General features: G+C 51.7%; 1 protein-coding gene across 2 annotated transcripts in view; it reads right to left on the bottom strand.

The window, feature by feature from the left end:
- Positions 1–16,365, bottom strand: part of TENT4A (terminal nucleotidyltransferase 4A) — a 41,697-nt gene extending 25,332 nt beyond the window's left edge. For both annotated transcript variants that reach the window (XM_012744233.3, XM_076007927.1), the window contains exon 1: positions 15,175–16,365. In XM_012744233.3, coding sequence (XP_012599687.3) covers positions 15,175–15,881 — 707 coding nt within the window. In that variant the 5' untranslated portion in view covers positions 15,882–16,365. The remainder of the gene's footprint in view (positions 1–15,174) is intronic.
- Positions 16,366–18,103: the final 1,738 nt, after the last annotated feature.

Genomic DNA, 18,103 nt, shown 5'->3' with positions numbered 1-18,103 from the left:
AAAGAAATTAATTGGCCAACTAATATATATATATAAAAAAAAATATTAGCCGGGCATGGTGGTGCATGCCTGTAGTCCCAGCTACTCGGGAGGCTGAGGCAGGAGGATTGCTTGAGTCCAGGAGTTTGAGGTTGCTGTGAGCTAGGCTGACGCCACGGCACTCACTCTAGCCTGGGCAACAAGCGAGACTGTCTCAAAAAAAAAAAAAAAAAAAAAAAAAGACTCTTTATATTCAACCCCAAAAGGACAGGCAGGCAGCTTCGCTGCAGCAGGTGAAGGACACAAAGCAGCAAGGGTAACAGAGGCAGAGGCCACAGCCTGCAGCAAAGACACTTATTCAAAATAAAACACTTCAGAAAGAACAGGGACAGAAGAAATATGCCAAACACAAAATAACTCCAGCCTTCCAGTGGGGAACATACAATGAATGGTCTGCTTATTTAGGACATTCCCCTGGATTTAAGATCCAGAGGCTTCTTCTTCTAAGCAAAGCAATAGTCAAAGATCAGATTTCATTCAGTATTTCTCCTAAGGGAAAAGAAACACCAGAGAGATGAACGCAACCCTCCTCCCGTGCGGTTATGAGCAGTGTCGGCACCGGAAACCCACAGCTCACGAGGAGCTGCGTGCCAAGTGCTAGTGCTTCTGCTTGTCCCCACTCGCGGAATTTTCAGAACTCTCAACACCCAGGTCCACAGTTCTCTCCCTATTGTTAGTCACGCGCCTTGGTTTACCTTTAACACCTCACTCATGAACCACATCAATCCCAAATGCTAGGGAAAAAGTGGCTTTATGAACTGTATGTGACTTCAGTTCCCAATCTTTTCCATTACAATGTAAAATGCAGTAGAAGATACCAGAAACTTGTTAACTGTTATTTCATTCTCTCCCCCTCGCTCCAACTCTTCCTATAGCCTCAAAACCAGTGGTTTCTCAGGAATCGGAGCTCCCTCCCCTCAGTTCCACAATGCTCACTATCTGCATTTTACCATTCACTATTCCTTAGTGAAAATATTTGGAGTTAACGACTGTAATTGTACAGATTTTATAACATGCTTTGATGAAACTACAGCAAAACAAGTGTCTCACAGACTCCACTATGCTGCACAAATAGGGCCTAGATTAGCATTTACATCTTGCTTAGCAGAAAGAACGGGCTGTTAAGCAGAGGACAAGGATAGTGAAGGAATGGCTAGACGGCTCCTACGACTTTGAGGACTGGATGATCCTCTTTAAAGCATCTGTTTACTGATGTAGTTAATGAGCTAATTATAAATCATTTTGTTTAATTTTAGTTGCATTACAACTACTATCTGCACAAATTAGAAAACCTTGAATCAGGCCTTCAAAGGTGAATTTTTTTTTAAATCTAGGCTCAGAAGAAGTGGAAGGAAATGGACTGAAACTGTAAATGAGAACCTCGTGTTCCCAGGGCTCTCAGTCAGCTGCTTCAAGAGCCCGCTGCAGCCTGCCCCACTCCAGCAGGGACCTGTCTGCGCTCTGTCTCTGCACACAGAGGCTCTGAATGGAGCTGCCAGCCCAAGTGTGAATGGCCAGGCAGGCAAGGCCCCAAGTAGAATCTGATGTGGAGGGAGGGCCTGCCAGCTCAGCTACAGACAAGAGGAGGAGGATGCCACCACCTCCTCCTCCCGCCCAGGAAGAGCAGAAGCTGGGCCAGGAGGGGACTATGAGCCCCGTGGGGAAGCCAAGACCAGCTAGAATTGCCAGGACAGAGGGCTCTGCAGTTCTGGAATCAATGTGGGAAGTACGATCCGAGCAAATCTGGCTGCCAGCAAAGGTGAGCCTTCTCTCCCCTTCTTTCACAGATCTCCCCCAGGGTCAGGCACACAGGACCCTGGAGCAGGTGGCTGTCCAAGGGCCTTTCAGAAGCTAACAGGAAGGTGAGCAGAGGTGCCTTTCTGTGTGCTGGGAGCCACACGCTCCTCCACACTGGTGGGGCAAACCCAAGCACACTGCAAATGCCAAGCAAAGGCCATGGGGCCACTCAGAAGAGAGAGAACCAACCACACAATCTTCTATTCCCTCAGAACAGAAAGTGAGAGCTTAGGTACCAGCAGCTTATAATAATTAAACCATGGGAAAGAATTTAACGGAATTTGGGGTTTGTTAACTGCATTTGTTCTAATGCTCACTGCTAGAAAAGAAAATGAGGCACCGGACCAGGTACCAGGATGAAGGCAACCTCAGTATTTCACAAAGTGAGTGCACAGATACTCTGGCAGTGGGGTTAAAACTGCTCAGAACCACCCATGCTGCAGGTATCAGGCAGAGCAAACCCAGGGGGAGGTACCCCACCTGCACAGCATGACCTGAACACATCTCAGGGCAAAAAATACCAAGGAGCTTAGTCTTCTAACACTGGAGTCTGAAGGAACCCACAACACAACCAAGGACCCACACGCTCTCTGGAGTGAGAAGAGGCCAAGAAGGCACTTCCCTGAGCCACACCTGCTGGCTCCAGGCCACCTGCCACTCAGCCTCGCAGCACAGCCACGGCACAAGTACTGCCTGCTGTAGGCCACCTCTGGGTGCTCTGAAGGGACCACATCCACCGAGAGACTGCACAGCTGCACCTGGGCGCCAGTGTGAGCTTTGCTCGCTAGCACTAGCTCAAGTAGCTGAAGCATTTTTGAAATGAAAACTGCTACATTTTCTTATCATCTTTCTAGATATCCTTATACCACATCAAAGATAAGCTGGGGGGCAACAATATGGAATAGGAACCAAAAGTCTGAAAATGTTAATATTCTGGGATACTATACAATATCCACATAACCAGCATTTTCATTAGATCCTCCTAAATAATCTTTGAAGCAAATATCATCATCTCCATTTTATAGATGAGAAAACTAAGTATGCATTAGATGGTAACTGGCACAAGACCGCCTGACCGGGACCAAGTCAAGAACTGTGCAGCTCTTCAGCGGGAGCTCTAGCAACCGAGCTGGGAAGCCGCACTCAGGACCCAACACAGAAATAAGCCACCACTGCAGCCCTTTTAAAGAGTGTGGCAAAGTTGTAAACATAACTCTCCAATCATTCAGGAAATAATGCACATCTATACAATATTTAAAAATTATTAAAAGAGCTTTTCAAGGACAGGAGTAAATGCTTATCTAGAATCAGATTTAAACAAATAAATACAAAATGATACATTGGCTACATGTTCAAAGCATCATTAAAAGTATTGCAAAGAAATATATTCAAATGTTAAGAATGGTAAAAATTAGTTTCTGTATTTTCCAAGTTTTCCTAAGTACATAATTGTTTTTATAAGCACAACAAAAGAAATGTTATCACGTCAGCTTTACTAATTCACTACTAATCTCACCCCAAAGGTCAAACAGCAGACATCACGTGCCTGACGTAGTCTTCTTTAAGAATCTGGCCTCCCTCAGCCTTTATGTTAAAGCCAACCAGATGGGCCCCTCCTGGCTCTGCCGCCCAGCATCCCACAGGTCACTCCGCTCACTGCTCACCCAGCGAGGCTAAAAGGCCCCCTTAGCACGAAAGTTCTGGGTCTAGTGCCATGTCAATTCTCTGGGTTAGAAAGTTACCCCGGGCTGCAGCAGCACCTGCCCAGCAAGACAGGGCCCCTAAAAGCCTGCCCCACAACCCTAAGAAACTTCTGTGAGTACAGAAGACTGAACCCCAGAATAGAGCTGTGTGGAAGGAGGTGTTCTCTCAAGCACCCCAATCACACCAGGTAGAGCCACCAGGCTTTCTCAACCATGCCAACTCTCAGCAATCGCGCTGCTGCCAGAGGGCTGTGCTGGGCAGGATTCTGAGGCTGCATTCAGACTTAGAAGAACTTAAAATTCATTAATGATGATATCAGACCAATTCTTACTATTAGCTGACATTTACTGTCTGCTGCTGTGTCCAAGAACTCACTGCATGACACACTTCACCGAGTATGATCCTGAAACCACCACTGCCATCCCATTTGACAGACAGCTCAGAGGTTAAACATCTGCCTAAGCCACTCATCTGACACGAGAGCCGGACAGGGGCAGCATCTGCCCTCTCTGCACACTCAGCCTCCTGAGGTCCTAGCAAGATGACAGGAAAACAATTACAAAAAACAAAAGACAGCCAGGTGAAGTGCCTATAATCCTAGCACTTTGGGAGGATTGCTTGAGGCCAGGAGTTTGACACCAGCCTGGGCAATATTAAGACCCCAACTCCACAAAAAATTAAAAAAAAAAATTTAGTCAGGCACAGTGACATGTACCTGTAGTCCCAACTAATCAGGGACTGAGGCAGGAGGACCACTGGACCCCAGAAGTTTGAGTTGCAGTGAGCTATTATAAGGTCACCACACTCTAGCCCAGGGGACAGAGCAAGACCCCATCACAAAAAAAAAAACAAACAAAAACACCACAACACAATAGGCTGGGAAATCACCAAAAATCAAAGAGGGAGAGTGTGAGAAAGAAGAACTTGATGAACCCAAAGGTGCAAGTCGACACTGAAGTGTAGAAGGCAGATGTGATTCTCTCATCCTACTGCAAACCTACCATGTAACAGGCGCTGCTCTGATACTGACGGCACGGCAGGGAGCGAGACAGAATTAAACAAGTCTTTGCTCTCACTGAGTTCATTATATTGGGGGTGAGGGTACCCCATAGACAGAGGAGATAATAACCAAAGTACACCAAAAGAGTGCTATGCCCTTTTTAAAATGGCAGCTCTGCACAGCCACTTTGGGTGGGCGCTCAGGGACAAAGAGCGTTGAAGCTGACACAGGAAGGATGAGCAGCAGCCCCACACGCAAAGGTGAGGGGCAGCTCCTGACAGCAGGAACAGCGGGACAAGGCCCCCAAGGTGGGGATGGACCAAGAGGGTGCTGGAACCTGAGCCTGTGGCCTGGGATCCAATGTCCCGGTGCGCCGTGGGCCGCCCACAGAGCAGATGAGACCATGAAGTACTTGAGGAAACTCAGTGGTGTCACAGGACGGAAAGGACTGAGCCCTCAAAACCAGAACAGTTCAAGGGAGTAGTCCGGGCTCCACATAAGTGACCACAACTCACCTGAAGCCTCTGGTCTCTACTAGCCGTCACCGCGAGACCCTGGAAAGGTCAGCGGGAACACGGCCAGATATTCAAACCTGCAGCCTGGGCTGAAAGAGAAAAGTTCTCAGGCAAGGTGGAAGGGGCTTCAGTAGGAACATACTGGTGGCACGTCAGCATGAGGACAGGGCCTGGGAGGCCTGTCCTAAACACAGGATACCTGGAAAAAAAGGGCAGAAAGAAGGGAACCCAGTACACAGTGAAAACAATATGGAAGAACACTTAAGTCAAGGATCAGAGGAAAAAACACTATGGTGCCTTGTTCTACAGAAAAACTTAGGACACGTCAGGAAAGCAAAGCTTAAGGGGAGACGAGTGCAGAATGAGAGGCCATGAGGAAGCCACTAAGCTAAGGAGGCAGCTGAGAACCAGGCAGGCAGAGGCAACTTAAGCAGCAGCTAAAAGCCATCCCTGGGAGCCTGGAGGGACAGACACTCCCACCCACAGGAAGAGAAAACCAGTAACAAAGTATCAAAGACTCAAGAGAGGAAAGGCTAGAAACCCAGTAACAAAGTATCAAAGCCTCCACAGAGGAACAGCTCCCTGCGCTAAAGGCGGCCACAGGCGCCTGGTGTCCAGGAGAAACTGAGGCGGCAACTTGCAGGGCAGGGGGCCAGGTATGGAGCAGAGGGGTCCTCCAGGCAGGAGGCAATCAGAACTAGCCACCTCCAGGAGGGGACTCAACCTTGCCTCAGATTTCTCACAACACTCAAGCCAGAGACCACAGGCAACACACTGAGGAGAGGCCAGAGGTCACAGCTGCTATCCAGGCGAGCAGGGGCTCTGAGGAATGCGGCCCTGGTTGGCCCTTCTTTAAAACATTTGACCACTGAACACACACAACAAAAAGGAACTGACAGCAGCTCCTGTTTGCACACAGAGCAAACAAGAGGGAGGGCTAGGTCAAGGTGGAGCAGGGCAGGTCACAGCCCAGGACACTGTGTGACACCCCGTGGGGGACAGGGCTGACCCCACAAGGCCAATCAGAGCACACGAAGGCAACACAAAGGCAGGGGCACTGCCTCGATGAACCCCACCAAAAATGTGAACCACATAAAGAACTTAGAAATCTCAAGGAGTCCGGGGCGAGTCTGTGGAAATACAGGGCACCGAGACACATCAACTGCAGTTTCCTACAGAGGCAGGACCGCAGGAGCAGGAATCTGGCCTGTGGTGCCGGGCCACGCCCTGCTGCTTCCCAGCTTTCCTCATGGGAACGTGGGGAGGCTGGTACCCCCACATGGCATTACGAGGACTGGATGAATCAGTATAGATGAAGTAGTTAAGAGAGGGCCTGGCACTCAGTAGGGGCCCAGTACTGTAATGATGATTAAGGGACAAAGGTGACACAGAAGAACAGGATGCAAGTCAGGCGGTGGGAAGATAGATAAAAGAGCTGTGATCTCTCCACCTACAAGCAGCAAACTAATATTTCATGATAACTTCTACTCCAACTTTTTGCGCTTAGCCACGTAAGGTTTTCACCATGGTTAGGCTTAGTCTCAGCAATCTCTCTCAGAAACTAGTATTTCCAACTGAAGTTGAACATCATTCACTTTCAAGCAAAATTAATTTAGCAAATTTTATGCAAAGATAACAAATATTAATTCAAGTATTTCTGTTGACCAATCCATGTGTCCATCTACACATGAGCTTAGAAAGAAAGGTCCCACAGTGGCAGTCACCTCATCCTGCTTTGGTTATTTCTGGGTGGTGGGATTGAGTGACTTTAAAAGCTTTCTACTTAAAAAAAAAAGGCCAAAAATTAGCTTTCTAAGAACAATGTCATTATTTTTAAATAAAGATATTGGTTTTTTGGTCTACAAAACAGGAGTGATATTACTCATTTCATATGCCTGCTCTGGGAACTCAAGGAGGAAGTTCATGCAGAAAGTTGAGCCCCAAAGAGCCCCCCACACGAGAGCCACCGTGGTGCTGGTGACTTGGGACACTGTCCAGACAGGGAGGAGACCATCTGCACTCCTCCCATTAACCTGTGTACAAAGTGCAGAGACCTGTCACCTGCAGGCTGGACTAGAGACACTCTGCACCTTAACAGTTTTTCCATAATGCACTCGGCAGGGAACCTTCTGTTTTATGCTTCATGTGTTATAAAAACGGCAGCCTTCTGAAAAGGATTTGCACTGGAAACTCACGAACACAATTTCTAGAGCTTTCCCAATGGTAATCCGCTAAATAACACAGTTTTTACTGTTGTTTGAGTTTCAACTTATTTCAATAGTAGTCACTGAATCAAATACTGTGTTTCAAATAAAGAGTCTAGAGTTACTTTAGTTTGGCACTATCCAAATATATGGCCATTTAAATTATAATTAAAAGTAAATAAAATTAGAATTCACTTCCTCAGTAGCATTAGTCACATTGTAAGTGCTCAAAACCCGCTAGTGGCTACTGTACTGGACAGCACAAAAACAGAATCTGTCCATCCACAGGAAGTGCTACTGGACAGTGCTGTTCTAGTAACCTGATAATGCGCCCCGTCCCTTAGTTTTGTTTTCTTACACTGTACGCAGAACACTACATTAGAACACTTCATTCGCTCCTGCTACTATGTGCACGGAATAAAAAACCTTAACCACCTTTAAACAAGTTTCCAGCACACACACACCTGGTTAAAGTACAGCAGGAGGACCCTTAGGACTCTGGGAAGAAAAAATGCTTAGTTACAAACCGCAGAACAGACATTACTAAGGCACTGTTAAAATGTTTTAAAAACAGAAAGATCTCTCTCCATTCTCAGCCTGCCCCCCACCGTCCCCAGCACTTGGAACTTTAGTCTTTAGCAGTTTCTCCAAGAGAAAAGTTTCAGCCTGAGAAAAAAAGTTGTCTGTATTTTCAAAAACCAAGAGAGGCTTTTCCTGTCCAGTTGGCAGTGAGAACTACTTAAGTTTTAGTTTCAATTTCCTTAGAGAGAAGAGGAAAAAAGGGAAGGAAGCAGCCTTTTTAATCCCTCACATGACGATTCACAAAGTGTTCCCCATCTTCATTATTTAATAATGAGGTGGATGTCCCAGGCCCTGCTTCCCAAGTGGGGAAACTGAGGCCCAGACATTAGAACTTGTGGTGAAACCAGCCAACACCAGACCTGTGAGTCCATGCACGGACTAGGTGAGCAAGCCCTCAAGGCCAATAGCGTGCCTCAATGCTGGGGAAAGGATGCCAGCCACAGGGTTTAAAGCAAAAATACAGAAAAAATTTGACTTTTCATTTCCTTTAAACTAACTACTGCACTCTAGCCATTCCCTCAGAGTGTCAGTATTCCAGAGATATTACAATGATCTAAAATCTCTTTCAAACATGGAAAAGTTGGGGCTACCTACACTGAAGTGCTATCACTTAGAAAATTAACTCCACTCTTAAGCCACAGGAGAGCCTAACTAATCTCGCACAGCAGCGGATTTAGGAGAGAAGACAGCATACGCCCTCAACAAAAAGGTGACTGCTGACAATCAAAGACATTCCCTGCCAACAGGGCCCTCAGTGCTGCTGCCATCCACTATACCCCGTCAGCTGGGGGAGGCAGAGACCCACAGGCCAGCCCCTGCATATAGCCAAAGCCACACAGGTGACAGGTGCACAGGGACAGTTACCTAGTGGCCCAAAGATGAGTGATTCTCCTTCATACTTTTCCAAGTTTTTCTAGTTTTTCATAGGCATTAATTTTATAATAAGAAAAAACAGCTAAAACTAAATGAGGATGCCTTTCAAATATAGCATAGAATTTTGTTGAATGTTTTCTGGTTTTGCATTTTATGTTACAAAACATAAAACTGGTTTATCCATTCTTCAGGAAGGAAAACAAACTGCAACAGACTTTATTTTTAAAATCCTAAGACAATGACAAAAGTTTTCCTTAGCATTTCATTTACGATACTATGAAGACCTGCCATCCCAACTCTTTCCTGAGCTGGCAGATCCCCTTTCTTCCTTTCCACAGACACTTATTCAGGCACTAAAGTGTGCTTCACTCTGGGAACGCAGGTGAAGATACGGCTGCCCCTGCCCTGGGCATGCAGCTGAGCAGTGGTCAGTAAGGCCCCTAGTGTGAACACTCAGATGGCACTCAGGAAGGGACAGAGGGAGGGGTCTTCTTCCCCTCCTGAAAGAGGCACAGTGCCCTGAAGCTGAGGTCCTGGGCAAGCCACTGTCCCATGTCCCATAAACCTGGGCTTGCAGGACAAGTGTTGCCCACATCTTCTACAAAGCAAAGATGGACTGCTACATGCTTAGAACTGGATCCCACAGGAGACTGAGTGAATCACCAACCCCCACCTGCATAGGAATAACACCTTTCCTAAGTGGGCCGATATAGGCCCCCATGAGCAGGACTTTTCAACTGCTGTGTTTTTATGTATTCACACGCCTTTCCTGCAAATTCTTCTTAACTGACAGACACACTTTAAATAATAGTCTATCTGAGAGAGGCACAGAAAGGCTCTCATGGTTACTCCAGTTGCCCGAGTTCAGCAGTGGCAATCAAGCCAGAGGACAGGGCCTGCAAGAGTCATCCTGAAGGGCTGGAGTCCAGTGCAGGGAGGAGTGCTGGCCAAGACAACCAACTGCTCCCACGGTGGGGAGCCTGCTCCTGGGAGAACACCTGCAGGTGTGGCAGGCAGCACCCCTGACACAAGATTCCACACCCTTACCCCCTAACCTGTGGCTCTGGTGAGGCCATCATGCCATGATCACATTGTTATTACTTGACCTTACGGCAGGCAGGCTATCTGGGTGGGCCGAACCATTGGGAGCTCTTAGCAGCAGAGGGCTTCCGCCAGCTGACAGATGTCATCAAAAGGATTTCAAACACCTTGCTGGCTTGCAGAGGGGGCCATTAGCCAAGGAACACAGGTGGTATGAATAAGCTGAGAGAGCCCTCTGCTCTCCCCTGCTGCAGCTAGCAAGGAATCAGGGACCAGAGTCCTGCAAGAAGCTGAATTCTGCCAATAACAGGAATATGCCTGTGAGAGGACCCTGAGAGCCGCCTGAGAACACAGCCAGGCAGCACCTTGGCTTCAGCCTTGAGAGCCTGAGCAGAGGATGCTGATCCATGCTTGATCTGACCACAGAAACTGCGAGACAGTGAATCTCCTTGTGAGCCACTGAGTCTGTGGTAATTTGCTATACAGCAACAGAAAACTAGTACAGCACAGAAATCTCAAGAATAAGATGCTGTATTACTCAGTGCACATGCCCAACGTCAGGGGACAAGGCATCTGGGCCATCTCACTCAGACACACGTTCTGAGTGCCTCAGACACCTTCGGCGCCTGCCGAGATCACCTGCCCACCCTTACTCAGGTGCCTGTCTCACAGGGCAGCCTTCCGAGACGGTGCAGCTCGCCACCCTACCCAGCTTCTGAGAAACCACAAGCTGGCCAGAACTCCTAGACAGGGTCTCTCCACAGCCACACTGGCCAAGGGCACGTTCTAGGTGATACTGTGGCTTTCACAATCTCCCAAGAGTCTGGGTGGTCCCATTAAGTCCCCCTTTAGCCTGAATTCTGGCTGCATCATCAAAATCAAGTTTCTAAAACTGAATTTCACGGGTTTTTTTTTTCTTTTTAACTACAACCCTTTTTCACTCCACAACTACAAAATCAGATTCTAAACCGTATAACCTTCCCAAAGCATAAAAGGTCTTTATTTTCCAAGGATAGCTGCTATCCCTTCTCCTGCAGGCCACTTACATGAATCTATTTAAAGTAAGGACCAAAATCTCATATTAAATACTGACAAAAAAAAAAAGTCCAAGACTTTATCTTAAGATACAAATCTTACAATTTTGAAAAACTTACTTTGTTTTACTTTAAAATATTTAAAAATTAAGTCACAACCATGTGTTATTTCTGAGAAAAAGCTCACAAAGACAGACAGGACCCACTGTACACCACTCTGACCTGCACTACATGAGTGTTAAGAAGGCCATTTTTTCCCAAAAAACATTTGAGGCCTCTTATTTCCCCCACCCCCCCCCCCCACACACACACACAAATCCTCTTTTTCCAAAGGGCCTGTCTGTCGTGCCCTCCTGGGCAGCCCTTCTCCAGTGCCAGCCCGTGGCTGGGCACGTGGCTCACGCAGCGCTCCAGCAGGGCTCTCCTCAGCCAGCATGTTGCGCTAGAGTCTCAATTTCACTTTGCGGAGATTGGCCAGGGCACCGTGGGCAGTAACAAGCAATGTAATTATTAGGCGGCAGGGGTGTCTGAGTGACAGCTAATTTCATAAACCCAGCAGAGGCCCAGTGTGATCCTTTATGCTCCCTCTACAACCTTATACCCTTGGGGTCTCAGAGAATGAAACCAAGAAAACAAGGCCCATAGGCCAAACAAGGCCGGAGACCTTTTGAGGCAGATCTCATAATAACCTCTCCTGTGCATCCCTTGCTGTTTACGGGAGAAAGGCACCTAGAGTGATGGCTCCCATGCTCTGCGGGGCCCTTCACCTGTGCCCTCGGGCTTGCGCCTCCTGAGGACGCTCTGGAGGTCACATCACTCTGCCTGTGCGAAGTCAGGCTGGGGGGAGAAGAGGGATCCTGGCTGCTCCTCTAAGCTCTGACTCCCTTGCAAAAAAGGAGCGTAGAGAACATGCATGAGTTGGAAATGACTCACACTAGGGGCCCTGTGGTCAGGCTATGAATGCTGACACTGGTCAGTTTCTCAGACTTCAAACTGAGAACAGAATTTTCTTTGAGGAAATAGAAGACATTAAAAGATTTAATTAAATATCATCAAGGGTCCTGCAGAGGGGAGCTGCATCTGACTTCTACATGATACAGGCACACCTGAGACGGCACGGCTTTCGAAAGGCCAAACTTGGAGCTGAGGCTGGTCAGGGAACAAGGCAGCACGTGTCTGCAAGGCTCTCCCTGGGGCTCTGCAACACACCCGTAAGGACCTGGCCAAACACCTGAGGGCCACACTCCCACCCTCTTAGGCAGAACTTTTCTTTTAACCTGAGGACGTTTCTATTGGGAGCTATTGGGACTGGCCAAGGCAAAGTAACAACAGCCCAAAGCACTGCCTGGCCAGAAGGTGAAAGCAGCCAGGGGCTGGGATGCACAAGGCTGGAGCTGCCCACGTCTATTCGTCAGAAGTCCAGGTAGACAGCACTTCTCACACTATGCAATTTCCAAAACAAAGGTTTGAGAGCCCAGCCAAAAATTGTAATGAGAACCAGAGCCAATGGCAGCTCCAAAACAAGCATTTCACCTTCTCTCTTCTGAAGGTTCTTGCACTAGTTCCCATCTTCTTCCACCTGCTTTTTCCACATCCTACTCAATGCTGAAGGCAAACTGGCAGTCTCACAAGGCCAGGCTACAAGGCAAAATTTTCAAGGGCAGGAAACCACTCCCCAGAAAAGGACAAATAGGGCAGGTTGCCACACAGGCCACCAGGCAAAGACCCAACTGGACTCAATCAATGCTACACGCCAGGCAACTGCTCGCTCGAGGACTGCAGATGCTTGTCTTTTCAGAAACGCATGTCCTGGGACTATGTAAGAGCTCTGAGCAGCTTCTCATCAACAAGGTCCTCTTCTATTGGCCACGAATGCCCTTAGCTCAGTTATTTCCCTTTCTAAGCCACAACTGAAAAACTCCAGTGGTCTCTCCCAACACTCTGGGTAAGCTGGTGGCCAGAAGCAAGTTCCTGACATAGACATTTGTTGACACCAAAAGATTAGCTCCATGTGGAAACGCTCACCAGGCAGCTTTCCCTCCTCTAAGCATGGATACCGAGGCTCGGGATTACTACTTCTTCCCCTGTCCCTTCTGAAACAGCAGCCAGAGTGGCTGGACCAAGCAGAGGTTGCCCCGCCCTTCCTCGAAAAATTTAAGAAAGGCACACAGCAGGCAACCCTAGCAGGCTCCTCCTCTAGGCAGAGATGGTAGGAAGTGGACGTGCTGAGAGCAATATAGCAGTCGTGGTACATGCCACCCAGAGACAGGCAAGGAGGGTTCAAAGAGCATTACTGCAGCATCTCCCATTTAGGTGGGGATCCATCCAGAGCTCCTGGCTGGCTTCAGAGCTCACTCTCCAGCCCTATTCCTTTGGCCTTTGAGATGAGTTCTAAAATGTGGGCGCCAGTCCAGGGGCAGAGCTCTGGAGGCGTCACTGAGTTTGGGGCTTTAGTCTTTAAGCTGAGGTGTCATCAGAGGGCTAGGGGAACCTGACCAAGCCTGCTGGCAGAGGCGATCACCCCACTGGCTGCGCTGAGGAAAGACCCAAGCGGGACCCAAGTGCATGAAAGACACCCACAGTGGGCTGCTAAGCAATCTCCACCGGAGGGAGGACACTCGCTTGAAGAGGGGATACTGAGAGATGAACGGGGCCAAAGGACAGCATTTGAGGGACAACTAGAAGTGGCACAAAAGAGAAGACCTGCACACTGGGCAGACGGCCCTCCTGTGCACTAGGGAAGGGAGCACTAAAAAAAGTCAGGTTTTAGGGGCAAGATCATGAGAATGTGCTTCTCCCACCCAAGCCCTGCTCCACAGCCCCAGATCCTAGCACAGCACTCGGCCCCTGCGGGCTCATTTACTAACAAAAGCAACAACACCCCTATGTACTGAGGCTGACTAGGACTAGGACAAGGTAACAGCCCAAGTGATGTGCACAGGGCATGGTGCGCCACTGCTCACCAAGAGCAGAGCTGCGACTCCAGATTGTCAGGGGCCAAAACTGGTACTACAGAGAAGACCACGTGTCTTCCTATTTTTTCTAGGGCTAAGAGACACGGAGTCCATTCCAGTTACATAACAGGCTGGAAACCTGAAGCTCCTCCCAAGTGCACCCGTGGACATATAGTGCCATACATCAAGAAGAACTGCCCCCCACCACCTCACCTCAGAAAGTTCTACAAGTAAGGACTGCAGGGAGAGAGAGCAGAGGAAACTGAGCTCCTCCCTGGGTCTGCAGGGCATGATCCCGCTTCAAGCAATTTAAGAAAGGAACACTTCTAACCCAAACCAGGTGAAACAAGTTACAAAACAAGCAACTATTACACTGTATCTCACACACTTTAAAGTACTATCAACTTAAATGTTTTACAACATTCTCCCAATGAGAAATAAAAAGAGCAGTAACAAAAAACGTTTACTGTAAGAAGGAATCCCAATATCTAGCAATTGTGGGTATTTGTAGGACTCCACTGTATGTAACGACCCTAATACCCTGAAAGATCCATAAGTGTTGCTCTATAAATCAACAAGAAAATTGTGCAAGGGGTACGATTTAAGTCTCCAAATATCGACATATAACCTACATGCAAATTCTTTCTAGACACTCGGAAAATCACCAGAAGGCAAAGGAGCTGCATAAACAGCATCACCCCTCACAGCCTCACCTGGGACAATTTTAACTCCTCCCCCTGCCACACACACACCACGTTTTGTTTCCATTCATTTCTTGCCCTCTGAAGGTGCACTCAACTTAAAACTTCTAATCCCCTCTAGGTGGATGGAGAAATAGTTAAAATAAAAATAGCAGCTTTCAAAGAATAAGTATATACACAAAAAAAAGTTTATTTTCTTTGAATGCTATCAGCGAGTTTTAAAAACCTGCACCTGATGCTTTTTATGTTAATTTCAACACAAACTTAAAACATAACATACGCCACCCCCCAAAACACCTCTAAATTCACCATTGTTAAACTGTATCACTACCAAAAACCTAGTATCTTTTAAAAGGACTTTCTGGAAAAGAAAAAAAAAGTTGATATTTTCCTTCAACCTAATTTGAGTCCCCGGCAACACTTACCCATTCTGCAATTTAACTTAAACTCCACACTTCTCTGCGCCCCACTTTGACAAGGGGTCTCTAACTTGTCTGGTGGGGGGAGAGGAAAAAAGAGAAAGCGTGTTGCCCTCCCTTTCCAGACTCAGGAGGAGGAAAGGCAAACATCCACAAGTCGGATTGGCAGCCGTTTTCTGCACTGGTTAGCTCTAGCATCTGGGCAAATCATCCGTTTGCAAAGGACTTGAAAACCAAAAGAAAACACAAACTTTCCGTGTAGAATCGGGCCCTGGCCCCGCACAGCGCCCCGGCCGGCCGGCCGCACTCACCCCTGGATGCCCGGGCTGTACGCGCGGCTCTTCCACGGCGTGCCGGGCCGCGGCGCCTGGGCCCCGGGGCCGCCCCCTCCGCTCAGCGCGGCCGCGCGGCTGCCGGACAGCAGGTAGTTGAGGCCGTACGTGCTGGCCTTGTTCTCGCGTTTCCGGCGGCCGGGGTGGAACTGGTGCTGCGGCGGGGAGCCGGCGGGCGCGGGGCCGCGCGGCCCGGGGTGCCCGTTGGCCGCGCCGGGGCCGCTGGGCGCGCCGTCGGCGAAGCTGAAGAAGGCGCCGGCGCGGCCGCCGCCCGGCCGGCCCAGCGAGGCGCTGCTGGAGGACGACGACGAGCAGCCGGGGCTCTCGGTGCCCGACTCGGCGTTGGACGAGGACGACGACGACGACGACAGCGACGGCGACTTGTGCAGGCGCCGCGCGCCCTCGGCCGCGGGCCCGAGCGCCGTCAGCAGCGCGGGGGGCGCGGCGGGGCCCGGCGCGGGCGGCGGGGGCGACGCGGCGGGCGGCGCGGGGCCCAGGCCGCCGCCGCCCCGCCCGGCCGCCCCCGCCGCGGCCGCCGTGTCCAGCGCCGGCGAGTTGAGGCAGAAGTAGGACGCGAAGCCCGAGCCGCCGCGGCCCACGCCCTGCGAGGTCTCCCAGATCTGCATCCACAGGGCATTGGCCGGCCCCTTCTGCTCGGGCTGGATCCAGGCCACGCGCGGATCCATCCACGCGCCGCCCCCGCGGGGCCCCGCCGCCCGGCCCCGCCCCCGCCGCGCCCCGAGGCCGGCCGCGCGCGGACGGACGGACGGACGGGCCCGGGCCGGCGGGCGCCCGGCCTCCGGCTCGCGCCCCGCTCTCGTCGGGGCTCCGGCGCGGGCGGCGGCGGCGGGCCCGGGCAGGCCGCGGCTGGCGGCGGCGGCGGCGGCGCTCGGCACGTCCCCGGGCGGCTCCGGCCTGCGGGCTCCCGCTTCACGCGGCGCGGGGCGGACGCGGGGGCCGCGGCGGCAGCGGCGTTCGGCTCGGGCCGGGGGGAGAGGCCATCGGAGAGGGCGGGCGGCGGGGCCGAGGGGGCGGGCCCAGGCGCCGCGCGGCCGGGGACCCGCGGGAGGCGCCGCCGCCCGTGCGCCGGGCCCTCAGTCACGCTCGCGCCGCTCGCTCCGTGCTCCGGCGGCGGCGAAAAGACACGCTCGGCGGCGGCAGGGCGCGGGGTAGGAGGGGGCCGCCGCTGCCTCCGCTCCAATGAGGGGCGGGGGAGGGGGCGGCGGGGAGGAAGCGCGGCCTCCCTCGCCGGGGCCGCGACGCCAGTGCGCACGCGCGGCCGATTTCAAATCCTCACTAGACACCGCCGCCTTGGTTACCGCGCCTGCGCACTGGGCACCGGGGCTGCGGGTCGGGAGGGGACCGTGTCGGAAGGCTGCGCGACTGGGCGGGGCTGAGGTGGCGGCGGCATTGAGCCCTTGCAGACTACACCAGGGCTGGGGCGGGCGCGGGAGCCGCTCAGAGCTACGCGCAGGCCGGGCGTGCAGACATGCGCGCTGCGGCCTGGTCCCCGAAGGCCGCGCTGCGCGTGCGCGGGAGCAGGTTCCTCCGGGCCGCCCCGTTTTCTGGGCCCCGCAGGCCTGTGGCAGGGCCGGGCCGGCCCGCGTCCCGGCTCTCCTTCACCAGTGGGGCGGCCAGGCGGCCCCTGCGCCTTCGCCCCGCACCCTCCCCAGCGGGCCCGCACGCGTGGCCTGTCCGCTCGCCGGGCCTGGGCGGCGGCGGAACCCGCTTCCCAGCGGGTCCGCGTCCGGGCGCGGGTTTCCTCAGGGAATGAAAACTTCCGAGTCAGTCAGCGCCCGGTGTGGCTGCCCGGGTCACCTCAGGGAATGAAAACTTCCGAGTCAGTCAGCGCCCGGTGTGGCTGCCCGGGTCACCTCAGGGAATGAAAACTTCCGAGTCAGTCAGCGCCCGGTGTGGCTGCCCGGGTTTCCTCAGGGAATGAAAACTTCCGAGTCAGTCAGCGCCCGGTGTGGCTGCCCGGGTCACCTCAGGGAATGAAAACTTCCGAGTCAGTCAGCGCCCGGTGTGGCTGCCCGGGTCACTCGGGCAGGGTCGCCCCGGGGGCGGCTCGAGGGCGCAGGCTCGGGGCGAGGTCGCCCGCTGCCCGCCTGGGGCCCGGTGTCCCGAACGCGAGGGAAGCCGGCTCGGCGGTGGCTTCGTGTGGACGGCGTGGTGCGGTCGGAAGCCGGCGCCGGCGTCCGTGTCCGTGGCGCGCAGGCCCGGCCCGGCCCGAAAGTCCGCCGCGGCGCCCTGACCTGGCGGCGGGGCGCGACCCGGCCTCTTTAAGGGCACGTTTTAAAAGCTCGCCTGCTCATCTGCATCACGGATGGGTGGACACCACTGAGTGCCACGGGCAGGGTCCGGGCGTTGCGTAGTAAGGCTTTCGGGCAAGCGGTGGTATTTAATGATAAGAATCAGTTCATAGGTTTCTAAGTGCCTGTATGTGGTCCAGGTGGAAATTATGGCATTAGAACATGTGCAGTGAGTAAACTACAAAGTAGCAAACACACAAGCAAGCCAAACTAACAGTCGTTATTCTGGAGCTCTTTGCTTGCAGCGGCTCATTCCAAAATCCTTGAAGTCCTACCTGGCGCTTCTCTCTCGCGCTGTAAGCAGCACATCCTCTTGGCTTCACTGCCAGCAGTATCCTTCCCCCCTTTCCAGCCATCACTATTTCTAGCCCATTTTAAAGTGGTGCCTCCTAGCTGGTCTCTCACTTTCCATTCTCATTCTTGTCTCTTTCAGCATTTTTGCTTGAGTGATCCTTTTAAGAAAAAAAAAAGTGTTACTCTTTTTAAAGTCAACTCATGCCACTCTTGGGCTCAAAACCCTCCAGGGGCTTGCTTTCTGATTTAGCAAACTATAATAGCCTTGCTGTGAGTCCCTTGCTGTCTGTCCTCCTCCCTGT

Source organism: Microcebus murinus, chromosome 11 (genome assembly GCF_040939455.1).
Source record: "Microcebus murinus isolate Inina chromosome 11, M.murinus_Inina_mat1.0, whole genome shotgun sequence".
In the NCBI taxonomy this organism is placed as follows: Eukaryota; Metazoa; Chordata; class Mammalia; order Primates; family Cheirogaleidae; genus Microcebus; species Microcebus murinus.
Note: the sequence above shows the minus strand (reverse complement) of the source record. Positions and strands in the feature narration are given on the sequence as shown.